Raw genomic sequence first — 27,077 nt, 5'->3', positions numbered from 1 at the left:
TTGCTTATCTTTAAACACAATTTTGCTAATAATAAGCACATTGTATCAAGAGTTACATTCACCACACGATTTCCAATTAATTAGATACGTTACAGTTGCCAGTTGATAATCTTTCTTATTTTAATTTAAATGATTCCAGCTGTGATCTCATTGTACCGACTGATGAATCCCGGTGAAAAACATATGACAATTATTCGAATGACGTGATCTGTCATTTAAAAAAAAAAGAAACAAACACTTACAATAACAAACCGAAGGTAAAACATCTTCCAGCATGCGATAGTGCCAGAATCTCCTGCTGCTACAAATTTTCCATACTTTCCTCGTGCGTGAGGAACTTACCGTAACCTTCTGGACAGCCTCAGCCACCCCCGTGTAGTGTCCCCCCGTTGCTGGTGATTGCACCATCGTCTGATTGAATTGACATTCAAGTGACATTCTCGGGCCAGAGCGAACGTCGGCGCCGTACCATCATCATCACGTTCACACGGAACTCGACGGGTACGGGTGAAAATTTCACTCGCTCGATCGGGTTCGGCAAGTAGTACCGTTTTTGGTTGTTTTTTTGTTTTCTTCAGCTTCAAATTTTCATCCAAAAACCCGGTGTACGGATCCAAGGTACACCTGCAGACAGCAACACGTACCAGCAATCAAATAGTAACAAATCAATCGTACACTACAATCAATATCTGCGCTGGTGGGTGACGTGAGCGGATCGACGTTTTACGACGTCTTCGGTGTGTGATCGAAAACGGGCCAAGTGGGGACGCTGGTGGTGGTAACACGTTACGGATAAGGTTCCGTCGGAAAATTTGAACAACGTCGTCATAAGGACAGGTGTTGCATCAAGATGCGTAGCCGCAGCAATTCCGGGGTCCGCCTCGACTATTACCAACGGATAGTGCATCGGCTCATCATGCGCCATCAGCAACCGGTGACCGGGCTATTTCCGGCCAGCCCACAAACCCAGCACGCTTGGGTAAGTAATGAGTAACGAAGGTCAAAGACCACAGTGGATTGATTGATTGGAATTGATTTGCGCATGGTTTGGCTGACGTACGTTTTATTCTCTCCCCGCACAAATATACGCACACTCACTGTTACGGTGCCACCAGATACGCGACAACGTGTACTGCATACTGGCCGTGTGGGGTCTATCGATGGCGTACAAAAAGATAGCCGATCAGGACGAGGATCGTGCGAAAGCGTACGAGCTGGAACAGTGCTGCGTAAAGCTAATGCGCGGCCTGCTGATGGCAATGATGAACCAGAAAGAAAAGGTGGAACGGTTCAAAACGTCCCAAAATCCGCTCGATTCGCTGCACGCTAAATACTCGAGCAGAAATGGTCAGATCGTGGTAGGAGACAGCGAATGGGGACATCTGCAGATTGATGCCATTTCGCTATATCTGCTCATACTGGCGCAAATGACGGCATCCGGGCTGCAGATTGTGTTCTCACTCGATGAGGTCGCGTTCATACAGAACCTGGTGTTTTACATCGAATCGGCGTACTGCATCCCGGATTACGGTATTTGGGAGCGAGGCGACAAATCGAACCACGGCCAGCCGGAGCTGAACGCAAGCTCGATCGGTATGGCCAAAGCGGCACTGGAAGCGATGAACGAGCTGGATCTCTTCGGTGCCCGTGGCGGTTCCGGTTCCGTCATACACGTGCTGGCGGATGAGGCACACAAGTGTCAGGCCGTGCTACAATCGATGTTGCCGCGTGAATCCAACAGCAAGGAGCTGGACGCGGGCTTACTGTCCGTCGTCGGGTTTCCGGCGTTCGCGTGTGACGATCCACAGCTCATCGAAACAACGCAGGAAGCGATCATTACGCGTTTGCAGGGCCGGTACGGCTGCAAACGGTTTCTGCGCGATGGTTACAAAACGCCCAAGGAGGACAACACGCGCCTCTACTACGAACGCTGGGAGTTGCGGATGTTTGAGAAGATTGAGTGCGAGTGGCCACTGTTTTTCTGCTACCTTATACTGAACAAAGCGTTTCAGAATGATAAGCAAGCGGTCACCGAGTACTCGCAAAAGCTCGAGGACATACTAGTGAAGACGGAGGAAGGCATGAAGCTGATACCGGAGCTGTACGCCGTGCCGGAAAAGGCTGTGGCAGCAGAATATCAAGCACCGGGCAGCCAGCAGCGTGTCGTCGTGGGACGCTGCCCGTTCCTTTGGGGCCAGTCACTTTACATACTGGGAAAGTTGCTGCAGGAGGTAGTTCGAACAGCCACGACAAACTATTTTGCTATTGGAATATTATATTAATTCAGCGTGTGTTTTCACCGTAGGGTTTCCTTGCCGTTGGTGAGCTGGATCCGTTGAATCGGCGGCTCGGTGCACAAAAGAAACCGGACGTGGTGGTGCAGGTCGTTATACTTGCGGAGGATAACGACATACGCGATAAGCTAGCCGAGCACGGCATACAGGTGCAGACGATTGCGGACGTGGCACCGATCGAGGTGCAGCCGGCCCGTGTACTTAGCCACCTGTACACGTACCTTGGCCGCAACAAAAAGCTCGGCCTGTCCGGCCGTAAATCGCGAGACGTCGGCATTCTCAGCACCAGCAAGCTGTACTCCCTAAAGGATCGCATCTTTGCGTTTACGCCACAGGTATGTGATACGGGGGCGTCCGGGAGGAATTGTCGATTTGTTTTTTTGTTTTGTTTTAGTTGTTCTAATTTACTCTAAGATCTTTAAGGAGAGATGTTCTGCTGCAACTTCCCTTTCAATGGGTCATTAAGTGGTAATGCAATACACATACATACATACATATATACACAAACAGAGACACTTGCTGCGAACAGGCGAACCGAGGCCATTTAAAACTGATATTTGCAAAACAATAGCAAACAAAGTTTTTGTACTTACCCTGACTCTGTGTGTTTTACTTTTGAGGTAATCATACAGTTCATTAAACTGAACCGCACTGCACATAGGAATTCCAAATCCGGCTATATGGGTAAAACAGCTCCAACAATACAAAGGGGAAAAAATGTTGTACATACAAGCAACCACACCTTCTTTCACGCACTTTCTATCACTATATTAGCTTGCGTGCCATCAACTATACACCTGATTTAATAATTTCGTTCTTTATCTTATCCTAATGCGCTCACCCCCACACACACATGTCTTCCTCATATATATATCTATATATGCGTGTGTGCGATATTTTTTTCTCATCCTTTCCCAAATTCCAACCACCAACAGTTCTCCGACGTGAACCGATTCTATATCGCTTCCGACAACGAGCTCATGATCGATCTGCTAAAGGGTGAAATTAACTTCCTAAAGTCAGCATGGCAGAATCTACTCGGCCGTCCGTTACTTACGCTGGTGCTGAAAACTGTACATCTAGGTCGGTCAAAACTCCTTTACACACACCTTCTCTCTGGTTCTTTCTTTTCCCTTTCTTCCCTGTTTCACACCATCACTCCTTTACGGTAGTTTGCACACCGATCCTTACGCGTAAAACGATCCCTTTCACGGTACCATTGGCGTGGTTTTTTACTCCCATGTTCTTTGACACACAAAACCACGCAAAAACACACAGAAAGCACGCCTTGTAAATAGTAGCTAGTTCCTGTCTTTCTTTTCCTTTCTCCGGTAGTAGTGGTTTTTGGCAGTGTTTTCCTTCCTTGTAGTACACCTTTTACTGGTTCGTGTTTGGTGTGAAGGTTTTCGGAATGCATTTCACCACTAAAAACAAACCCCCCCCCCGGGGCCTCTCCCAAACAAGAAGGGCATCAAAACGTACCCTACCTGATGAATCGTGTGTGAGATTTTCGGTTATTAACCTGTTTTTGCTTTGGTGATTGATACTGTTTGAGTGAACTGAAACCAAATCTACACGTTTTTCGCACGTTTTTGTACATTAGAATGCGAATAATTATAGATTTAAGTGTGCTCTTGGCAAGTGTTTCTTTATTTATTCTCCTTCTATCTCTGTGTAAGGGTTTATCGTGCCTTTTACAACTTTTCCAATACCGCTTCCGTTCTTGGTATGGTTGGAAGTTGTGTGCTTTTTCTATATCCCCCCGTCGCTCCTATCAAGTTTGTATCGGTTAACATTGGCCTTTTTGAAATCGTCTAAATTATTCTCATGCCAACATCATTTTACACAAACACACACAGATATACAAATACATTCTGTTGAAGATAAAAAATTAATCACATCTTTACGGTTTTACGGTTTACGGGTTTTACGGGTCCGAAGGGAATTCGTTAGCATGTCAACCTGTCCACCGTATCAAGCGCGAATTCGGAGTTGCTGTAAGACGGACACAAGCTGAACGAGAGTGCGTGCGTGAAACCAAACGTGCCTGGCACATATTCATTCGCCCTTTTCATACTAGTCGGTTGAAAACATCCTTCTTCAATATGAAAAAAAACCAGCAGCATTGTGCATACCATCAATATTGCATTTTAGAAGAAAACCGAAAAACAAATTGCTTCACCAACAAATAATTGGCAATCTTTACCATTTCTTTCTCTTTTTCTCTTCATCTCTTCTTTCGCCCCAAAAACGCGATTCGTTTCGTATAATGTATTGTGAAACCAAACACAATAACTAAAAAACAAAAAAATATATATAAAAAAATCAAAAATATTCCATCGGTTTACTTCGCGGGTGCCCACGTTTGTAATGTTTCGATACACAATCGGTCGCTGTTTTGCGCGAAACGGATTAACGGACCGACACCGGTCGGTGGTTGGTGAACAATGGCCGCCGCACATCTACATTCCCTGCCGCACACACTACACCACCACCACCATCATCTTGCCGTGCAATTTCACTATCTTCTCCTTCATCAACACACACCCCTTTCCATACCGTGGGGCTGTGGGTGCTGGTGATGGTGGTGGGACAACATCCTATTCCTTCGACCCCTAAACCTACACCATCCACCGGGCACCTGTTTGACCGGGCTTGCTGTTGTATCGTGGGTACGGGCGTTCCGGGTCTATCGGGCCACTAGATATTCGATCATGACGAGTACTATACATCGCGCGATCCCGCCCTGCTGGCGAGCAATTTCACCGACATACTAGCCTTCCTTAGCTATAGCTGGCGCCATCTGCTCGGTCGACCTACGATCACACTGATGGCAACCCATTGGCTCTTAGGTAATTATACATCCCATACACTAGTGAAACGGCACACTGTATACATCGCGGCAACGCCATATCGCTCCATTTGCATTAAGCGTGACCACGCGCCAAACCTTCATTCATCCTTCAACATTCGTGACATTCGTGCACTCGTTATTTGCTTTCATTACAATCATCAAATCATATTTTCCCTAAAAAGAAAACGTTATACATTAAACCCGTAAGAAAAGGAAGTGATTAGAAGGTCGATCGATACTATTCATTTCGTAAACCATTGAAACCGCCATCTTGTATCCTTGATATAAGGAGTGTCCTAGTACGCACGCATCATCTCTTGTGACGTCCGGATATACTTTTATTCTCCCGTACATGTCCAGTACATTCATTAGCATTTGCTCGGCTGACACATTTCACACGCGCACATATCCAATATGTCTCTATCCGCCATGATGTGTTGTGCGTTTCGATATTCGGTTTCCGTTGTTTTTCGTTTCGTTTGCCATTTCAGTTTTAAATGATGTTCAATTTATCCATAGTTGGTTTATTTGATGGTTGTGCTTTTTTTGTGTTCTCTTCACGTTGAATGTATGGTGCGTTTCCATCGTCCTAGGAAAGTATATTCTGTACAGAAAATGTTTCTATCCCCATTCGGGATCGATATAATACTGTTTTAGTTCAAGTTTCAATGTATTTGTACTGACCGTGATAGTGAGATTTGTTCAGTAATGTAAAGCATGCTACTAAGAAGAATTTAGTTTCTACTGTAGATGTTTTGTTATTGTCTTTTGGAAATTTCGTGAATTAATCTAATCTGAGAGAGTTTTTTTTATCTAACGCATCTCAAGAACCTTTGTAGTGTGCTCGTAATCGCATCGTGATCCAATCACACCAAGTACTTAACGTGCGTATACTTGTATGTGTGGTAACAAAGCCCTGTGTTAGGTACTCATATAGTCGTAGTAGTAGTATTGCTCCACCGAATACTATCAGAGTGACGTTTTACTATGGAAACACTACATCCAGTTCGTGTGACACTTAACCATAATGCCATAAACATAGAACGGAACCAAAAATCCTAAGCTAACAATAACTCCCTCACATATCCTTTTGTGCATGCCCGTAACTAAACTTCTATCTCCAAGTCCCTGCGAGAACCGCCCTAAAGTTAAAAAAGTTTTGCTATTGAGCGTATCGTAAGCATATCCTTTCCTTGTGCACGGCTAATGAAATCTTTATCGTCTTGTTGCCCACCGTTGATGGGATGTGGATACGTGGTTGCCGCGTCTAGACAACAACAAAGTGCCGCTGGCAATGATCCAAACGATGAAGAAGCTGAAATCGGGATACATCAGCGGTACCCGTGTCATACTGGGCAATTTGGGCGATTTCATCAATACGTCCGCAATTACCGATCTCAGTTTTCTCGGCAGCCAAGAGGATGGCTATCCCGATAGTAAGTTATGCAACGATCCGCTTTACTAATCGTTATCCATTACGCACAGCACTAATGTTTCTGTGCTTACTCTTCATAGAACTGAACCCGGCCGTACAGGCATACCTAGACGAGCATCTGCTACGTTCGTTCAGCCACCGTGCATCGACCACCTCGATTCGTTCGTCCGGGCTTCGGCCAAAGAATTTGCGCCGCCGCATGTCCGTGAAGGGTGCGATCAAGAAGACGCGTTCGATCAACGTTGACTGTACGTCTACAATAGAAATGCTCGGAAGCGTGTTTTTCATTTCTATATTACATTATGTTTGTTTGCTTCTTTCAAACAGCGGAAACACTCGGCATGGAGGGTAATGTGACGGAGCGACGCCTGTCGCACGTTACACCGCAATGGTTGGAACCGAACCAAACAACTGTCGGTGCTAGTACGGCCAATACTACCGGTACAACCGCGTCCGGCGGTTCGCCAACATCGCGCGATCCGTCACCAAACACCCAAGCACAGCCACGCTACGGTGAGCGCGTCTCACTCGATGACGACGGTAAAAAGCTGCACATTCAAACGTCAGCAACAGCGGCCAGTAAGTTTGCGAACAAACTCACGAGCATTCCAGCTAAAGCGGACAACCGCTGTAACCGATTTCCGTTTTGTTTTGTGTTGCAGTGCCAAAGATACACATTCAGCCGCTACCGAGACATCGGCCCACTACGGAAACGAACTTTGAGAACACCGAGGTGGAGGAGCTGATTGCTATGCTCCGGGAGACGGAGAATCTCGAAGAGCAGGGTGACATTTTGCAGCATCTCGTCGATACGCAGGGGCTCGATTTTAACACCGGTAAGTCCTGCACAACTAATGCTCGCGGGGTTTTATCTGTGTCGTTTTGTTATGTTTTGTGTAAAAAGGGTTGTTTGCTACGTTTCAATTTAATTGGATATCTTATTAGACAATTAACGTAACTTTTAGACATTGACACAAATTTCTACTATTAGCCAAATTTCGTAATTAGTTCAATGTTTTGTTTTGGTTTAAACAATTTTTACATAGCGTTGCGTTAAGGGGATAATATACCCTGAGAAGCTCAAGAAAAGGTTGTACTCGGGATTTATTCAAAAAGGATTAAAACTACCGCCAATATTTGATTAGGAATATATCCACGATAACAGCAGAAAACAAGCACTCATTCAATGGTGCATGGAAAAAGGTTATTGAAAATTTAAGTTGACATTTTTAAAAGGCATATCTTTGGGCACTCAAACGTGTGCTCCATCAGAACTTGAAATTGAAAAATATTCCTGAAAAAAATTCAAGTCAATCGGATACTGACAGATTTTTGAGAATTTGTTGGAACCAACTTTGAGCTGTTACTTCGCTATTCAATTCATGCTTCAAGAAGTATATATCCCCTTAGTGACACAGTCTAAAGCAGGGGTCTCCAAACTTCGGTCCGCGGGCCCTCTCGAGAGATCCCGAGATTAGCCCTCAGCTGTGGCTATTCCACTCAAAGCGGCCCGCCATCTCAAAAGTTTGGAGGCCCCTGGTCTAAAGCATGCAGGGTTTTAACAAGGGATAGATTGTGTATTTTATTTTACGTTATCGCTTTACTCATTGAATGATTTATATTTCTTTCGTTATTGCTACACTGGACGTTGTTCTCAACCGTATTTGCATTGCGTACGTGCGTATGTCCTGTTGTATTGTGCTTTGTATCGTCGGGTCTTTCCGGGACATCCCGGTTACTGTTCGCAATTATCATTTCTGCCTGTTTGCCTGCCTGCCGCATTTTGGTTTGATGTCGCTGTCCGCTTCGCTACAAACAACACCGGGTGTGGCTGCTGGGGTGGGTTCTTTATCTGCTGTCACTATACTGCGCTTGGTTTAACACACCTGCTGCTTGCCTGCTCACCAACACCCAACTTGCTCTCGCACGACCAATCACCGTCCCACCATCATCGTCTTCGGACCGGGGTGTCGGACAGAGTTAACTGCTGGCGTTAATGAAGATTCACCTTCCCAAGGCATGCTGGAGGAGGGCAGGGTCGTAACGGTGCGCGGTCTGTTGAAGGGTCTGTACGAGAAAGCCTGTCAGCAGAAGATGTGGGGCCTGGTACGTCACACTGCCGGTATGCTCGGCAAGCGTGTAGAGGATCTGGCGAAGGCTGTCACCGATCTGCTCGTGCGCCAGAAACAGGTGAGTGAGACACGAATGACGAGCTGAGTGTAAGCCACTAACGCGATTCATCTCATGTTTTTAGGTCACTGTCGGTATGCCGCCGAACAGTGAGCACACGATTACGGCACCGCTGCCCGAGATGGAGCTACGGTCGGTGATACACGAAGCGTACGGGGACGATGAGAGTACCGCCATGCTGTCCCAGGAGCTGCTCGTCTATCTTGCAATGTTTATCCGTACCGAGCCGCAGCTGTTTCACGAGATGTTGCGGCTCCGTGTCGGTCTGATCATCCAGGTGATGGCAAAGGAGCTTTCTCGCACGCTCAACTGTGACGGTGAGCAAGCGTCCGAACATCTGCTAAATCTGTCACCGTTCGAGATGAAGAACCTGCTGCACCACATCCTCAGCGGTAAGGAGTTTGCGATTAACAGCGTTGCCCGCGGCAACATCTCGATCGTCAGCTGCAAATCAAGCCGTGTCAGCAAGAAGAGCCAGATCGGTATCGGTGAGCCGGAAAATGCGGAAGGTTCGCTGATTGATGATCGGCAGGGCCAGTGGTTACGGCGTCGCCGGCTCGACGGTGCCCTTAATCGGGTACCGCGCGATTTCTACCCCCGCGTCTGGACCGTCCTCGAGCGATGCAGCGGGCTCGCAATCGAGGGTCGCATCCTACCGCAAAGTCTCACCCAGGAGATGACACCGAACGAGCTAAAGTTTGCGCTCGAGGTAGAGACGGCCCTGAATACGATCCCGCAACCCGAGTACCGCCAGCTGGTAGTGGAAGCACTGATGGTGCTGACGCTCGTCACCGAGCACAACATACTCGCGTCGATCGGCACGATCATCTACGTGGAGCATCTGGTGCACCGGGCGAATCAGCTGTTTCTCGAGGATCAGCGCAAAAGCCACGGTGACGCGATGCTGTGCTGCGCGAAGAACAAGGACATCCGCGAAACGACCACCGCCGGGTTGCTGCTGTGCGGCGGTGCCGCCTATATCTGTCAGCATCTGTACGACAGTGCACCGAGCGGTAGCTACGGCACGATGACCTACATGGCCCGGGCAGTTGCATCCGTGCTCGAACTACCGAAGCATGGCGATATGGACTGTACCATCTCGTAAAAGCAACGACGACCTGCTAGGTGCTTAATTATTTTTGCTGTGCGCGTGCGTGTGCCTACGCACCATTATATTTACTCATGTTAGCCAGTTTGCACGCAACTGTAGCAATGTTTTACTTAATCACATCGAAAACAAAACAGCCCCCCTCCGGTGCGCATCGGAAAAACGTTATCAAACTATCGTTTCTTTCCCTACTCCTTTCTCACAGCCTCACTCACCCATCCACACCCCAACTCAAGCTTTTTTTTTGGGGCGCGATTCGCAGATAGTGGTAGTTTGTTGTTTATGCTAGATAGAAGGAAGCTGTTATGTAGTTGCAATGGAGGGCGCGAAGTGGAAACGTGTGTATTGTTGACATTAAATGTTGTTGTAGCGCGACCTGTTTTCCGATGAAGACAATTTAGATTAGATTGTAAGAAATAAGCAATAGATACCTCTTCCTCGCTCTCTGTCTCTCTCCCTCTCTCTCTCTTTATATATTTTATATGTTTCAAAAGCACGCTTCCACACTGTGAAAGGCACGTGAAAGAAAGACAACATTTTTTTCAGCAAATATTTTTTTAAAACCCTTCCACGTATGAACACGATTGATTGATGAGTGCTTTTGTTTTTATGTTTTATTTTTCATATGATGAAATATGCTTCCAAGGCAACAATGAAAGAGGGTGCAGCTTATGGAAAATAAAAAAACAAATATGGAAATAACTATATAATGCTAAACAACTGAATGTTTTGTGCCCACCAAAGGTCGCTGATACTATTATTTACATCAATAGAAAGAAGAACAGATAGAATGCGACTGGTATGTGTGTATATGGGTCAAGTGGTGTGGGTGAGAAAGGAGGATTTAACGCAAAACTTCATAAAACCTTTGATTCGTTGTGATTTATGCCAGGTTTGTTTCACATGCGGTGTGTGCGTGCATTCTCTTTATTTCAAAACAGTTTTCATATAGAAAAAATAGAGCAAATTATAGATCAATGATAAAAAAAAAACATATTGTATGAGCGTCTTTTGTTTTTGTATTCTAGCAGTAGCGGTACCGGACCTTTACACGACAGGATCTCGGAGTACCAAACTTCCAGTGTAGAACAGTTCCTACGTACACAGAGGATTTGACCTGTTCTTGTTCTTTGTGCCACTTCAAATTTAAGAAGTATCGTTTCTAGCCATTTTCTGGTTTGTCTTGATTTTTGTTTACCCGTAGCTGCGCATCATACAATCCTGCGAAAGGAAGGAATGGTCCAGAATTTAGCAATCCATAACCCTACAGCAGTTATAGCACCAAAAAAGAAAAGTTGTAATTGTAATCAGTAGGGTGGCAAAACGTGTATGTAACAACTAAGGGCCTTCGGTGTAACAAAAAAAAAACAAAAGTGTATGTAAGGAGTAAGGGTTGCCAGCAGCAAGGTCTTTTCATCCGCTTCTTTCCGTTTCCCTTCCATTCGGGTTACGGTTTCGCTCCCCGCTTGGGGGAGGGTTCATTCAACGCTCACATCCATAATGACCGATTTGGGGCGTTGTTCCAGCTGTAGAAAGGACATTAGCTCAGCTAGCTCCACCGTCGGTGCAACACGACGCACGTAATCGTACAGCAACGTCAGCTGTGTCTGTAGCGTGCTACATTCGGGCGGTTCGGTAATATCCTTCAGTTCGCTTATCAGCTCAACGATGGTACATACTGCATCCTTGCACGCCTCCACCCCATTGCCCCGTTCGTTTTCCACCGGCAGCAGCACATTCCACAGGCATGCGACGTAGTTGCCCATACAGTGCGGCACCCAATCCTTTACGGGGTGATTTTTAAAGCAATCCTTTAGCTTCGAACCGGAAAGCGCTAGCATATGGGCACCGATCAGTTCGTACCGGGCCAGCTCAAGTATTTCCTCCTGTGTGCACTGCGTAAGAATCTAACCGGTGAAATGGAAAAAAAGGATGAGAATTCGAATTTAAAATATCACAAACGCATTACTAAATGGGTATGTCTTACCTGTACAACATAGTTAATAATGGAATCTTCGGTCGCATCCTTTGCTGGGAGCTTATCCGAAAAATAGTCTGGAGTAAAGAGTGAGGTGTGCAACCTTTTCTTCTGACCAGCTGCATTGTCAGACTGTGTGGTGACCGCTTTATCCTTCGCAGTGTTTGTGCTGAGCGTTGGTACGGTTGGCAACGTTGATAAACGATCTTGCACGTAGTGCTTAGTGAAATTATGCACCATTTCTTTAAGCTCCTGAAGGAATTTTTTCAAATCTACAAGGAGAGAGAGAGTATGAAAACAGAAAAGCAAAAAAAAAACATTAGTTTGTAGAAAATATAATTCTAGTGGTTAGGAAAGGTACCTTCATCCGGAAGCTCCACCGCCAGTTGATCGAGGGTTAGCACTAGCTGCTTGGTAGCCATCGACACCAGCGACATAATATGCAGCGGGTAGTTGCATAAATTTGGACCATTTGCATCCATTTGCGAAGGCGGTGGAAAATCGTACCGCATTCGATCGGATAGTAATGCCAGCTGATTGGCACCTTCCTTGAGCAACGTTTGTTTCCTTACGATCGTTTCGCTGTCTTTCAACTTCTTTGCGCAGTAAGAAGGCCACACATTTGCCATTAGCGCTAGCAGTGCGTACAGGGCGGATTCATGCTTCCGCTCGTACGCTTCCTGCAGGCCTTTCAGCATAAACTGTTCCATGAACTCGTGTGTCGGGAACAGATTCATCTCGTACAGCTGCTGAGCGAAACGCTGCAGTGCCGTCGAATGGCACACGGAAAAGTCGGTAACGAGCAGCAGCTTGAGATGTTCGCGCAGATGTACCTTTGCGACCGTTTTGTAGCGCATAATGATATCGACGATTGCGTCCACCAGCTGATCTTGGTTGCCATTCGGGGCCATTGCAAATAGTGATTTTACCATCGTGTTGAAAAAAATCTCCGGCGACTGAAAGAGTAGCTTCTGCACGTGCGGTACCTCGGATGCGTTTCCATCGGATGGTTTTTGCAGCCGATTAACCAGCTGTATAGTGGCCGGTACCAGGTCCGAAATGTCATACCAACAAAATTGCTTTCCGAACGTGTTCGCTATGTACGTTAGTACGAGATGAAATTCCGACGGTAGCAGTTCGCCAACGGTACGCAAAATTATCTCTCGAAGCTTTACCCGTTCGTCGGACAGTTCGCTCTCATCAACCGGTGTGCCTTTATCGAACTCAATCATTGGACGTAGATGAGCGGCTGTCAGCAGATCACAGTGCTGCTCAATTACCTCCAGACACTCGGCATTATCGAACACCTGCTCGCCACGGTTGATGAACTCGTGCAGATAAACCATCCGCTCCTCGACCGAATCGGCACTTTCGAAGCGGTTCATCAGCGTGCCCAAAGTCAACGTAGCCGCCTTCTCCGTAAGCGTCTTCGGACGCAGTGCGAACTGCGTCAGGTGCCGCACGATACTGTGGCGGAAGTGTTTGTGTGAGTTCAGCTCCTCGCACAGCCGGTACGCGGATTCGCCAATGATTTGCTGCAGCGTTACCGATTCCTGCCCATCTTTGAAGAGGTTAATCTCGGCCCAGTAACAGAAGCATTCGAGTGACACGTGCATGATGCAGATCTCGAGCGTGTTCAGCAGGAAGTGATTGATCTTAAGCAGCGTCCCAACCGTCGCCTGGGAATATTCGATCGGGGCCGGTTTGTCCACGTGCAGGTCATCCATCAGCTGGTACACCGACATGGCCGGATCGACCGGTATGGCCGGTTTGCGGAAGTACAGATCAAGACACGCCATCGTCATGCTGAACATGTGCTTTAGCACGAAACCGAAATAGCGATGTTTGCGCAGCTTTGACCAACCCTCGAACTTGGACGCTTCCGGCGTGTTGACGAATCGTAACATATCCCCAACGTAATCGCTCATCCGAGCGAGCGTGCGCTGGTGGTTGACGTACTCGCCTCGGTTCACATTCTGCCAGTCAACGTCAGTACGGCACATGGCGAAATAAATAGCACACACCATCGACTCGATCCGTATCAACACCTCGTGCGGTTTGCCATACTTAAGACTGACAATCGCCTGGTCGATAAACTGCATCGAGAACCAGAGCGGTGCGTACCGCAGCATCTCGTAAAAGAAGCGATCCAGATCGAGACCCCAAATGCAATTCATTAGCAGGCACTTCGTCAGCTGGGGCAGACTGTTTAGTAGATGGTTGACCCGTGGTTCCTGTATCAGGTCGTAACGGAAGCTAACGTCCGTGTTTAGCAGCAGGTACATCGTGATCCGGCGCAGCTCTGGTTCGTACTGGATGTTTACCTTGTTGTTCGCGTTGAGATAGTTGTGGACGCGAAGGTACTTAAGCAACCGGGCAACAACTTCGATAATGTAAGGTCCATTTCCTGAAATGCAACACAACACATGTATCGGATTAGTTTATTCATATACGCGTGTAATCCTGTACGAAACAGGTCAAATGCTGAATTCTCTTACCGCTGTCAAAGACGATCTTATCGAACGGATGAATGTATTGATTGACGGCATTCAGTATAATCTGCAGCTGGTGGAAATCTTCGCAAAATTCCATTTTGTTTTCGTTATTTTTGATATCATTTAGCAAAGCTAGCAGATCGCCCATGCCGTTCACCGACACGACAACGACAACAGTAGCGCCCTTTTGGCTTCCGGCTTCCTACAGGGGGCGTTCCCACACCGGTTGTCGCCGTTTTCCGCGTCCTATGCTACCGCGACTGACACGATGTTCGCGCTTTTTTCCGCCGCACACATACGCACACACAGGCACACGGCAATAGAAACACTGTTTCGGGGTGGAAAGTTGATAGATGCGTAGGATAAATTAATGCGCTGTGTATTGTAGACGGTCGATTGTTGTGGACTGTGGGGTTCGGACGGGCAAATGGAATCAAATTCAAACAAGCCAATCGTGTGAATCTTTAGCGAAGCAGACGCATTCACCGAAATGTTGTGCCCGCTTCAAATTGACAGGCTCCTTCGATGTAAAAGACGCTAAAAGAACGCGCACCGCATCCGAAACGGGGTGAAAAACAACGGCATTCGAACGGAATTCCACTTACCTGTAATGTAACTAACTGAACTTTGCCGTATAAAATTATTTCTTTTGCACAAAAGATCGACAGAACGTTTAACACGAGCGTGAAGCTAATATACGATGCCGTCTTACGCCGGTTTCCGTACCAGAGTGGTATTTTTTCATGCAGTAGGCCATAACTCTGTTGATCGAGCTAGGACAAACTGTCAAACTACTGTCGACCATACAATTGAACTCGAATACAAAGCCAATATTATGGAAGCATAAAGGATTTTCTTTTAATTTCCAATAACATTCTCCGCCTTGCAGTGCGGAACAATTATTATTATTCTTTTTCTTGTTATGATGTACATCCGCTACGGGTCTGCAGTTAATTCTTGCAGCTTTGCTCGATTTTTTTGCTAGCGCTGGCTAAAACTGCTCGACGCAAACTACTGGAAATTTCTCTTTCGTAGCAAAAATCCACTCCAATGCATTACGCACACTTCTACACATATCTATGCACGCTTTGTCTGTTTTCTTCGCGGTAACTACCTTGTATTTTTCTACTAGATGTTTTTCGGCGGTAATTTTGCAGGTTTCAGCACAAAGCCACCATTGTTCTCGGTCGTTTAGAAAATGAAATGAAAGGCTAGCTTTGGTGATAATACCTGTCCATACGTTCAATAAGAAATAAAAATTTCATTTCGAGGAAAGGTATGTTTGGAATATGCGACTTAAATTACATTCTAAAATGAAAAACAATATTTTTTTTTAACACTTACTGCTCTTTTTACGTTATATTTATGATTATTAACAATTCTATTTTCTGTTGTTACCTACATGGTAAGCGTAAAATGCATAATATATGCTACTAGTCCACGCGCTTCGGATAATCATTCCTTGGTTTCTATGCAAAAGGACAAAATGAATGAAAACGATACTATTACTAATTGATAGAAGTTCTGTGAAAAGTCTAATTAACTATTGAATTACAATAAATCATACTTTATCGTGCTTTAAGGTTGCGTAATCGATTTAGTATTATGTTAATTACGCATTTCATTATTTCATCAGTTTCGAAAAATCTACTTTCAAACCCTGCATGTGCTACGACCAACTCATGACGCCATTGATGCGAGTGTTTAGTGATTTGGGACAAAATATTTTTTTCCAGCTAGAACTGTTCCTTCTACAAGTTGCAACATAAAAATGAAGAAAATGAAATCAAAGCACGTATGCGTTCCTCATTTCTAAAAATGTCTAGACAAAATGATTTTATGAGACAATGCCTAGCTTTCATCGATTGGCCCAGATTCTCAACGCCATCTTAAGCCATATCTATACAGTTAGGTAGCTTCTAATAGTTAGATTATTATAGACTTATGTTGAAGAACGATATTATTATCTCATCGTACCGTAGACTGAAGAATGATTATCAGATTGGAGGCACGGGAAGCTGGCTGGTTTCATACAATCAAAGAATCAGAAGAAAGAAAGGTTGGAAAAATGCTGCGCACCAGATTTATCCTGTTGTTGTGAAGGATTCTTCCTCGGGAAAACACAAAAAAGTTATGCTTTATTATCTGTATAATGTCATTATATGAAGAAGAAAGTCATCTAATATTTTACTAAAAACAGTAGAAATTAATACGCGTTTCAGTGCTAATCAGGGATATGGGTATGTTTGTTAAATTATAATCATTTAAACTTATTTTCGTACTATATTTATAATGTAAATGATTAATTGCTTACGAAACATTAAAGTGAACAAAGAATTGGATGAGAAATATAATTTCTGACTTATTCCTGGAACATTAAAAAATTGAAAATGTGTTATCGAAGCGCACGAAGCGCAAAAAAGTCAAAGCAGTACAAAAGACAGCCGCCGTCACAAACACAACTGCAACACCAACTTTGCCAAAAACCAGTCTTTCCAGTGATGGCGTCCAAATTGGCGGCGCATTCAGTTTGGACTCGGACGGAAAATTTCTGGAACGCCGGTTAAACAAAAAAAAACAGTACCAGGATGTGAAAAAACGAAGGGCATAATAGCGTGTGTGTGTGTGTGCTACGTGGATTCCGGTTATCTCCGAATACAGTGAAGAAAGTAGAGAATGTCGAATGATAAAATAAAAGTTGCCGGCAATAAAAAAATTTAGTACAAATTTATTTTACCGCCATGGAGTAAACGTGTTTTGACATGTTCAGCCGTAGGGCTTTGTATGGTAGTGTGTGTGTGAGCGGTGGCATATTGCAGCTAGCAACAATTCGAGCAGTTTTTGTTGGTGTGCGTGCGTATGGCTGTAAAGTTCTGTGTGAGCCCATCGAACAGACGTCATTCTTTCGTCAGCTTTCGAACTGTGCAGGAGCGTATGTGGTCCGCAGCCGCGTAACACTCGCCGGGCGGGCAGCCGTGGAAACATCACACCATTAGCACAAACGGGCGGCCATTATGTGGTAAGTTTCGCAAGTGTCTTATAAAGTGAAGAATGTTGTGGTTTTTTTCTTTTATTGTTCTTTACGGCAAATTCCGTGTGCACCGCGTCTAAAATACCTTTATCCACACACACACATACACACGAGCGCGCTCAATCCATGCCTGTGGTTGGTAGTGCAATTCTCTTGTGCCGTGTTGGACGACATTTTCTCGCAATCCAGGTTGCCTTTTGTGTGCCGTGCCGTGTGAGTGCGTGCGCGCGCGTGTGTATGTGCGAATGTGTTGTTCGTTTTCGGTTCGTAGTTGATGATGGATGTGTGTGGATTTAATTTCAAGAATTTGTGGGTCTGTATCATATTGCGTCCGTTGTAAAATGCTGAATATTTGGAATTTGGCACAAAGCGAAGAACGATTTAATTTCTTATTTAATCTTATTGCGTCGTTGCTTTCGGGCCATTTTATAACGTAAGTAGTGTGTGGTGCGTTTCCATGCAATACCCTTCTAACGTTGGTCGCATTTTTTTGTTTTATTTTTTTCCCCAGAAATAATACGTACAAGGAAGCAGAGAGTTCGTCGCCATCGTTGTCGCCGCCATCTTTCAACGCATGGTTTGGTTAACCCTGAGTTAAAGCTACCGGAAGCTTCCCATCGAAAAAAAGAAATAAAAAGTGCGAGTGTCGTGTGTGTGCGCGCGTGTGTGTCGAAGCTGTAGTGTGATGCCAGTTGAAATTGTTCTTAACTATTGCCGAAGTTCGCGGTGGGTGTATGTGCCCTTGAGTAACGTTTGTGTGCGTATGTTGTGAATAACGTGACGAATAGGCGCGTGTGGGGGCACCTCCAAACGAAGGGAAATAAAAAAAAAACAATTGCGTGTGAGTGTGTTGCGACGTTCTGTATCGTGCACGCGCGCGAGTGTGTATTCGGGTGTGTGTGTGTGTGAGTGCGCTCGCGTTTGCGTGTGCGGCGGAGCATTGTGTGCAGTGTACGTGTGTCCGTTTCCTGGTCCCAGACTTGGAGCGCGATGCAACTGCCGCAGGGTTTCTCCCACGTTGGCGTCGGGCGTCTGAGCATCAGCGAGGAACACTTGCTGAAGCTGAAGACGCCGAGGGACATCAACGAGGTGTACCAGGTTGCAGACACCTGGATTGCCAAGTATGTACAAACACCAATCAATTCGCACGCCATTTCAACTTCATCTATCTTATTCAAGAAAAAAAGTGTGGCGCTATAAACGTATGGGTTAAACGACATTACAATTTTATGAAACTAACAAAAAATTAAAAAAAAAGCCAACTGACCCTTGCATGGAACCTTATTTTGCTGTGATTAATCATTTAAACCTTGATAAGACACAATAAACATGTCTTACCTCTTTTCTTACATTATCTTTTTAAAGGTCGTAGTGTGTGCTTACACGAATACGCGTAGCCATGTTCGTCTGTACACACTTTTTTTTTATTCGTAGAGGTAGTTTGAGCCACGGCCTTATTTCCTCGTTGAGTAAAGTTCTTCATGCAAAGGGTTTATTGGTTTTATTTTAAATCTAAAATGACAAAATGAGATTTAGGAAAGTATGTGGTGTGCGTAATTAGTCATTTTTGTTGGTTTTTAAATGAATCGTGTTATCATTATACGCATATGCACTGTTTTGTATTTGCTTGGAGTTTTTTTTTGTAGTTTAGGTTTGTTCCGTAATATTTTGATGTTCTAAAATGTTGATTTAATATAAATTGATTTTCCGTCACACATTCCTTAATACACGTTTGCATATATTCAATCAGAAAATAATCATTAAATAAACTGTGAAGCTGTAACAATCACATTACAAACGTATATACCTAAACTAATCGAGAAACATACAATTATATGTAAAACATATTAAAATTATCACAACTCTCCATCATTCTTGTTGAGGGATAATGTATTCTTCTACGTTTGATTTATTTCATTCTAAATGCGTACTTCGAGGCTTATCCACCGTCTGGTTAAACCTGGCGTTTGACATTTGTTTTTGTTCTGTCTATTTTTTTTTATTTCATTTGTCAATGTTGCATCTGTTTATACACTGTACGGTTCATTTATATTTTATTATCATTTTTGTAGTTAAAAATACGAATATATTTCCCTAGTTTGTCTTATCCTTGTCTTATCGTTGCTCTGATATGATTTTCTCCTGTTTGTATTATTTTCATTTTGATCAGTCAAAATGTCGCCATTTCGTGACACTTTATTATACTGTTCTTTATTTTAACTTCTTCAGGGTATCCATTTTTATCCACCGAATCATTTGAAATTATGTTTGAAATGCTTTATGCGTTGGTCTATCGTACATGCGTTCGTTCAATTGTGCTTTGTGTTTTGTTTTCTGTAATATTTCGCGCAATGCAATGTTTAAACATTTCGTTTATTACTCCTAGTCATCGTCACTCTTATTCACGTTTATGTACATTTTGCACTGTGTTTGTTTTAATTCAAAGCTTTTTTCCTCCCCTGAGCCTTCACTGCCACTTACCGCGATTGTTGTTTTTTTTTATAAAGAAGGAATTTATCCGACTCCACTTGTTGTTTTCTCGTTCTGTTCCAGGCGAAGTACTAATGTAATTTGTATAAAGATTACTAAAAAGAGTTTACGTTCCACCGAATACAGCCATTAAATAAAAAATGTCCGTTTATATGACAAAGTATTTATTATTTATAGACCATATTTTCCATACAATTTGACCTTTATTGTTCAATGACTGTAAACTCTCAGGTTATATTTTTCCGTTTTTGAGTGTGACATCACTTAACTATTTTACACCATCGTATTTAATTGATCTGTCTTTGTTTGTTTTTTATTCAAAACGCCCGAGTCGCTCGTTTTATTATGCTGACGTACATCACATTTCATTTTTAATATTATATGTCTATTGACATATTATTTACATTGTTTTATATCGTTATCTAATTAGCATGCACACACGGTATTCCATAGTTTCGTACATTTGTTTTTTTTTATATTTGAAGAAATTATTTAACTGGACACTGATTCATTGGCAAATAGTAATGGTAAATAAATAAATATTTTATTGTGTGAAGTTGATTAGCTGTCTAGATAGATATTTATTATTGTACTGCAACCAAAACCAATCTCATTTGGTAACCTTTATAACCGGTATTTTGTTCACGCATAAAAGAACAGACATTCGGCACAACGGTTTAAAAACAGCACAAATTACATTATGGTATTATAGTACACAATAGCTAGTAACTACATGGGCGCACGGTGGCAAACAATACAAAACAACAGACACACGTATTACTTAACACCATGCACATCTCATTATTGTGAACAATTTGCACTGTGGGAACGAGTTATGGTTGTCTGTTTTATTTTTTCCCCCCCTGCTAAATCAATGTACTTATTTGTACCACCCAGGGGTATGTACGGTATTGTGCGAGGCGCCGTATCAAAACAATCCGGCATTAGCTATGCAGCCAAATTTCTACGTCGGCGCAGGCGAGGGCAATGTTGCCTGAGCGAAATCAATCACGAGATAGCGGTGCTGATGCTATGTGCGGACTCCGACCATGTTGTGAAGTTACAGGCCGTTCACGAGACGCGCTCAGAGATCGCCCTCATACTGGAGCTGTAAGTGTACACGCCTCAAGGGTTCCGTTTGTCCCTCGGTAACCGTGTGTTGAACCTCTTCCGCCACCCCCCCTATTACTTACTTTCCAGCGCGACCGGTGGTGAACTGCAGACACTGATCGACGAGCAAGGCCATCTGGCGGAGCAGACGACGCGCGTTTGTATGCGCGAAATATTGCGCGCCCTGCAACACATGCACAGTAAATCCATCGCCCACCTGGACCTAAAGCCGCAAAACATTCTACTGGCCGGGAAATCCGTTGACGGTAAATGGGATTAAAACACAACTAAAACCATCCATCCCAGTCTCCTCATTGTCATTATTCCTCTCTCTCTCTCTGTTTCCCATTCGGGTGGTTAACGTTTTTAGATGGTTTGAAACTGTGCGACTTTGGGATTGCTCGATTCATTGCGGAGAAGAATAAGATCTGCGAGATCGTCGGTACGCCCGATTACGTAGCACCGGAGGTGCTGCACTACGATCCAATATCCTTGCAGACGGACATCTGGTCAATCGGCGTGGTTGCCTACGTCCTGCTGACCGGTTTGTCACCGTTCGGCGGTGACAGCAAGCAGGAAACGTTCCTGAACGTTACCAAATGCTCGCTCACCTTTCCGGACGATTTGTTCGGCGGAATATCGAGCGATGCGATCGACTTCATCAAGAGCGCACTAAGAATCAAGCCAAAGTATGAACATTAATCGTAGCGCAAAAAAAAAACAAACCCTCTACTAACTATCCCTCCCTTTTTCCCCCCAGGGATCGTCTAACCGTGGACGAGTGTCTCGAGCATCGGTGGTTGAAAGAGGATACGGTTTGCTTGAGAGAGGAAATGCTGGCCGCCCGTGCCTCGGCGGCACACAGCAATAAAACCGACACCAGAGCTGTGATGAATGAAAATGGTATTGATAATGGCAGCAATGACGAAGCTGTGGTAGAGAACGGTAACGGCTACGGCATTGAGCCGGTACGATTGCAAGAAACAAATACGAAGCAGAAAGTGCTAACGGCGGTAGTAGATGGTAGCAGCAGCATTAATAGTGTAACCGTCACCTCCATCGCCTCGCCGTACGGTGTGCCAACCGAAGAAGAATGGTGCGAAGCTGGAGGTGGTGGAGTAGATGAGGGCGGTGGAGGAGGAGGTGGTGGAAGAAAAATATCTTCACCCGCGGAAGTGAAGCTAATGCAGGGTAGCCAGCGTGATATCACCACGATTGCCGAAGAAAATAAGGAAAATGTAATAGTCGTTGGTGGCTTAGTGTCGCGGTCACTGTTTCCCGATGCGCCCACCACGCCCAAGGTTAGCCGAAAGACGCTACCGGTGGAACCGCTAAACGATGGGCATCACTATCCCCACCATCATCATCATCACCATCATCACCACAACCATAATCACAATCACAGCCATCAGCAGCATCATTTGCATCATAATAATTTCGCAGCGCACCATATGCTTAACCATAGCCATCAGCTGCCGAACAGCCACAATGCTGCGATGGTGGTGACAGCAGGCAATGGCAGTAACGGCACTAGCGCTATACCATTGTCTAATGGTAGTGGGGGTGGCAGCATCAACACACCGCTCCACCCAGCTACGTTCTCGTCCCGCCAAGGTTCACCGTCTTGTGTGAAAAAATTTGTACAAAAGATGCACATTCAATCGCCTGTGATGCACCGAGCAGCTAGTAGTGGTAGTAGTAGCTGCAGTAATGGTAGCACCGAGATGATGTTAGCGAAGCCATGCGATGAGTACGGCATCGATGTAAGCTGCCCGATACGAGCGCCACCGCTATCCGAATGGAACGAAACGGATGAGGTGAATGAGAAAAATGGTTGTAATGTATCAACGATGGGCAGCACGAATGGTACCAATACGGTGGCAATTATTCCCGTCGAAACGGGTGCCACCATCTCGTCCAGTACGAACGACACCACCACCACCACCACCACCTCCTGCTCATTCCCTACGTCTGCTGCGTCGACGATTAGCAGCAGCTGCCGGACGACGGTGGTTGCAGCAGCAGCAACACTCTGTACACTACAGTGTACCGAAGCACCGGGAAGCGGTGCAAACGATCGACATCTTGCAGCAACCGGTCACAGCAAAACGACGCTGCAGCAAAGCGACAAAGATGCCATTACCTGCTGAGAATCGGTTAACGCCGATCGGCCGGAGATGCAGTGGTCGTCAATGTATGCTGCCGAAGGTATAATGATGGACAACACTGATAAGTATACTACACTGATAAGTATAAGTAGATGTGGGTCAGCTGGGACATGTAGTTATATCTATCTATCTATTATATATATGCTTATGTATGTAAATATTTATATACATATATAACCCGGATAATACTGGAAGACGCTTTGAGCGTCACTTAAGTCGACTCTTCGCTGCGGTTTCGAACGCGTGTGTCTGCTTGAATCCACCACTCGGGTGTGTTGCGCGCGTTTTTGCTGGCAATTTGGTTGAGCCAAATTGTTACCAAAATCGTTCCCGTAGCGCGCGAAACGGGTGGTGTGCTCTTGCGCACGCGCGCGGTACTTAACACCAACTAAGTAAAAACCGGTGTTTGCTAAACGCTGCCAAAATGTTAGACTATTTACGTTAGAAGAAAAAATACGGAGTGTGTGAGTGAGATCGTGTTTTGCGTGGACTGCACGTGGAAAATGTCACGCTTTTGAAGCGCTTTCTGGGGTTGGCGGGGGGAGGGAATGAATTGATTCTGATGCGAATTGATTCAACGTTTGCTGGGAAAGGTTGAAAATCGGAATGATTTTTGTGTGCTATCTTTCTTTTGTTTCCTCTTTTTAATCTTTCATTTTATTCTACTGGTTTAGTATTGCGTACAAATTTCCTTTGCTCTATGGCCATATCAAACAAATCGAACCGCATCCCAATCACATCTGTCGATGCATATCGCGGGTTCGAGTACTGAGTCGTCTTGTTTTTTTTTGTTTTAACCGGAACTCCCAAATAATACCGTCGCATTTAGTGTTGTGCGATTTGCGTATGCGAAGGGAAAACGCATAGAAAAAAGGGAGCTTTACAGAGGTACTACGCTCCGCGGTTATTAAACGTTGTGTGCCGCGTGTTTGAAACATCGCGCGACCAACGGGAAAGCACATACAATGAATACGTTAGCGCACAGTTAAGCAACATCCACGATACGAAACTTGAAAGACATGTTAGAGTTAGGCCGTACAGGAAAAAAAGCCATAGCAATGTTACTTGCGCGAGTGCAAATCCTATGTTGTAGATAGTTCTGATTGCGCACACGCTAATAAAACAAAAAGACATTTATAACAACAAAAAAAAGACATACACACACACTCATCGATCGACAAATCGGAGGAGCGTGTACTAATAGATAAATAACAGTTTGCTCCGCAACAGTCAAGCAAAACATCATTGTTTTGCCATGATGTGCCTAACAGAAAAGAGAAAAAAGATAGAGACAATTATTAAAAAGTTTCCGAGGCCACACACCACACAAAACACCAACCTAAGAAGAAGTGGTATTCGGTGCTCTAGCTTTCCTAATTGGTGGACGCCTTTTTTTTAAATGAAAAAGTGTGTTTAAAAAGTAGTGTTTTGATTGCATTTAATAAGTATCTTGTTCAATACCCTTAACCCTTATGTCCATTCCGTTTTTTTTTACCAGGAAAGGCCTTCGTTTAGCAGGCAAAGCGTTGTTTATAATATAGTTGCATTGTTTAGAAAACTTGGTGCGTTTAACAAAAAATATGTTTAAAAAGAAAGAGTGAGAGCGAGAGTTACTTGTTGTCATGTTGCGATCGATTTATCGATCGATTTTTAGTGAATTCATTAGATTGAAAATCCAGGTGATGAAGCGCGATGGGTGAGCCAAAGTGTGCTGTATTGAGGGGGTGATTTTTTTCGCTGCATTTCCGTGATCTAATTCTTCCGTCCTTGCGGAATGATCGTTTCACTATGTACAATAGATCTTCGTTGAACTATTTCCTCCTTGGTTTTCGTTGTTTTTTTTTCGTGGCTTATTGAACCAAATTTTCTTGTACAATGTCGCGCACTAACAGTGCATCGAAGGTGTGTTAAACTGCTTTATTAATATTTTATCTCACTGCCATGGTTGGCCATTTCGTTTTTTATTTTTTCAGCATTCTTTCGTTACCCGTACAAAGAGATCAGAGCTGCGAGAGTCGCAATTTACGACCCGTCTACCTGTCGTTCTGCGTGTCCTTCGTTTTGACAGTTTTGTTTTTTTTTTGTCATTTAAAACAACTCATCACTCATTGCAATGCTCTAATCTGTTTGTACGATGAACTGAATTATGTGGTTTTAATTTATGATATATTTTGATTGTTCACGTGTTGATAAAGGGGCAAGGTTGGGAAGAAGAAGGAGGGAGGGGAATGTGGGAATGTTAAAGGGTGAAAGAGAGGGGTGGTTTGAGTGCATTTCTACCGGGTGTAAATAGTTGAACGGGTACGATGACCAACTCCATTTGATGCGTATAGGGGTCTAACGGTCAACTATTTGCACTATTGGTACGTTACATTTAACCCTTTGCCTTTGGAAATGATTGAAATTAGTACCAGGATTGCCTTTTTAGATCCGTTACATGAGCCAAACCGTTGCCATTGTGTAACCTTGTTAGTGCATTTTATCGCCGTTATTTAAAGGTTCGCAGAAAAAGAACAAAAAAAAACAAGGACCTTTTTAGGGAAGACACATTTTGCCAAAAGAAACAATCAAATAATAATTTAAACAACAGCGAGAAAGGAAGAGAAAGGGAAAGAGAGAGATAGATGAGAACCGCCTTCGGTTTCGATAGGATGTATTCACGCACAAAAGTAACATTGATCCAAAGAGTGAACATTTGAGGGAAAATAGACATTTTTTTTTCTTTTCGAAAGAGGCAACATAGAGAGAAAAAAATCGTTATAGCTATATGATGAGGAGTGCTGTTTTTGTGCCGGTGCTAGCTTGAGTTTAAACATAAATGTTGAAAAGGGGGGACATCGAACCACTTGAGTGTTCGTGTTGTGGTCTCTTGGGGTGTATCCCCTGTACCGCTGGAGGGTGGTAGAAACACGTTAGTGTTTGTTATGATCGTGTGGCATATTTTATGGCCAACAAAACGCTACGCATCTTATTTTTATGATGAACTATCTAGCACTGGCACGGCATCGGCAGAGAGAAAGACAGATCGAGTGATAGTAAGGGAAGAAGAAAGACCGAGAGAGAGAGAGAGAGAGAGAGAAAGAAAGAGCGAAGAAGAGAGAAAGCAAGCAAGCTATAGCTATATCCTAAGTTATTCTCCATGATGTAAATAAATATTAACAACACCCAAATATTTAAAACCCTTGCTAGGTCGGTAAGTAAATGAAAGAAGCATAGTCATTCCAATTCGCTTTGTTAACATTCATAAACAAAGCATAAATAAAACATAGAAGTCTTTGTTTTGCATTTAAACATTTTAAACTTATTAGTGCTTCACTCTATTCACTCTATTATACATTATTTTATTTTTTCATTCTTTGAATAGGTTAAGTTTTCTTTCAATAGTATAGTTTCGAACGAAGGGGAGATGTTTGTTTTAGTTAGTTAGTTAAATTTTTAGTTATATCTTTATTTAGCTTATACTAACTATGATGACAACATGTTTGTTTTCGAATACTTCAGCAATGTGTTGTTTATTTGAAGTTCCACTCGCATTGTGTATTAATACAGCTGTTACCGAAATCTGACGAAAAGCGGGTATTTTTGCACGTATTTATGTTGTGGTCCCATCATGTTATGTGGGAACCGTGTTGGTATGTTGATATTTCCTAACTCGTTTGCGGAACTGAAATTCTTGCACGAAATTTTGTCACAGAATGTAAGAGGGCGAGGAAACAAGCGATGCCATTGGGGTGGTGGTGGTGCTTAACGATGCGGCCGACTGTGATACACTTTTCGCCAGATTGTAATGCGCTGGTCGCTGGAATTCGGCATGCGTGAGGGCAGCGCTGTGGTTTAGCTTCTGCGATGCGTCGATCATCTGCCGGACGGATTCGATGATTTCGATTTGCTGTGCCGGTGGTAGTGTTGCTACGCGTTGTCCCA

The 27,077-nt window shown here is 44.1% G+C and overlaps 3 protein-coding genes across 8 annotated transcripts; 2 read left to right on the top strand and 1 right to left on the bottom strand.

The window, feature by feature from the left end:
* Positions 1-136: 136 nt before the first annotated feature.
* On the top strand, positions 137-10,331 carry LOC125770110 (probable phosphorylase b kinase regulatory subunit alpha). 5 transcript variants are annotated; one of them, XM_049439428.1, is made up of 11 exons: positions 138-501; positions 579-979; positions 1,116-2,231; positions 2,306-2,629; positions 3,230-3,377; positions 6,420-6,584; positions 6,664-6,831; positions 6,911-7,162; positions 7,246-7,419; positions 8,562-8,773; positions 8,838-10,331. In XM_049439428.1, the coding sequence occupies exons 2-11, from the start codon at positions 851-853 to the stop codon at positions 9,876-9,878; spliced, it is 3,729 nt and encodes a 1,242-aa protein (XP_049295385.1). In that variant the 5' UTR covers positions 138-501; positions 579-850; the 3' UTR covers positions 9,879-10,331. The 5 variants fall into 5 exon arrangements, with proteins under 5 accessions (XP_049295404.1, XP_049295377.1, XP_049295395.1 ...); XM_049439447.1 differs by lacking the exon at positions 3,230-3,377 and adding an exon at positions 4,999-5,146 and having other exon boundaries at positions 137-979; positions 8,601-8,773; XM_049439420.1 differs by lacking the exon at positions 3,230-3,377 and adding an exon at positions 4,999-5,146 and having other exon boundaries at positions 137-979.
* A 145-nt stretch (positions 10,332-10,476) lies between these two features.
* Positions 10,477-15,528, bottom strand: LOC125770136 (uncharacterized). Of its 2 annotated transcripts, none has more exons than XM_049439465.1 (5): positions 14,960-15,528; positions 14,358-14,760; positions 12,221-14,266; positions 11,869-12,131; positions 10,477-11,788 (listed from the first exon to the last, which is right to left on the bottom strand). In XM_049439465.1, the coding sequence occupies exons 2-5, from the start codon at positions 14,500-14,502 to the stop codon at positions 11,360-11,362; spliced, it is 2,883 nt and encodes a 960-aa protein (XP_049295422.1). In that variant the 5' UTR covers positions 14,503-14,760; positions 14,960-15,528; the 3' UTR covers positions 10,477-11,359. The 2 variants fall into 2 exon arrangements, with proteins under 2 accessions (XP_049295422.1, XP_049295415.1); XM_049439458.1 differs by having other exon boundaries at positions 14,358-14,682.
* A 1,426-nt stretch (positions 15,529-16,954) lies between these two features.
* Positions 16,955-26,323, top strand: LOC125771284 (death-associated protein kinase related-like). The gene is made up of 6 exons (XM_049441777.1): positions 16,955-17,373; positions 17,897-18,506; positions 20,773-20,985; positions 21,076-21,251; positions 21,356-21,674; positions 21,746-26,323. The coding sequence occupies exons 2-6, from the start codon at positions 18,376-18,378 to the stop codon at positions 23,133-23,135; spliced, it is 2,229 nt and encodes a 742-aa protein (XP_049297734.1). The 5' UTR covers positions 16,955-17,373; positions 17,897-18,375; the 3' UTR covers positions 23,136-26,323.
* The last annotated feature ends 754 nt before the right edge of the window (positions 26,324-27,077 follow it).

Source organism: Anopheles funestus, chromosome X, assembly GCF_943734845.2.
Source record: "Anopheles funestus chromosome X, idAnoFuneDA-416_04, whole genome shotgun sequence".
Classification (NCBI taxonomy): Eukaryota; Metazoa; Arthropoda; class Insecta; order Diptera; family Culicidae; genus Anopheles; species Anopheles funestus.
The sequence above is the reverse complement of the archived record's forward strand: the minus strand, read 5'-3'. Positions and strand labels throughout refer to the sequence as shown.

Coding starts and splice junctions, on each gene's coding strand:
- LOC125770110 (XM_049439420.1), top strand. CDS start 851: ATGCGTAGCCGCAGCAATTCCGGGGTCCGCCTCGACTATTACCAACGG. Junction 980..1,115: donor CACAAACCCAGCACGCTTGG/GTAAGTAATGAG, acceptor CGGTGCCACCAG/ATACGCGACAACGTGTACTG. Junction 2,232..2,305: donor TGGGAAAGTTGCTGCAGGAG/GTAGTTCGAACA, acceptor TTTTCACCGTAG/GGTTTCCTTGCCGTTGGTGA.
- LOC125770136 (XM_049439465.1), bottom strand. CDS start 14,502: ATGGGCGATCTGCTAGCTTTGCTAAATGATATCAAAAATAACGAAAAC. Junction 12,132..12,220: donor GGTGGAGCTTCCGGATGAAG/GTACCTTTCCTA, acceptor CTCTCCTTGTAG/ATTTGAAAAAATTCCTTCAG. Junction 11,789..11,868: donor TTATTAACTATGTTGTACAG/GTAAGACATACC, acceptor TTCACCGGTTAG/ATTCTTACGCAGTGCACACA.
- LOC125771284 (XM_049441777.1), top strand. CDS start 18,376: ATGCAACTGCCGCAGGGTTTCTCCCACGTTGGCGTCGGGCGTCTGAGC. Junction 18,507..20,772: donor GCAGACACCTGGATTGCCAA/GTATGTACAAAC, acceptor TGTACCACCCAG/GGGTATGTACGGTATTGTGC. Junction 21,675..21,745: donor GCACTAAGAATCAAGCCAAA/GTATGAACATTA, acceptor TTTTCCCCCCAG/GGATCGTCTAACCGTGGACG.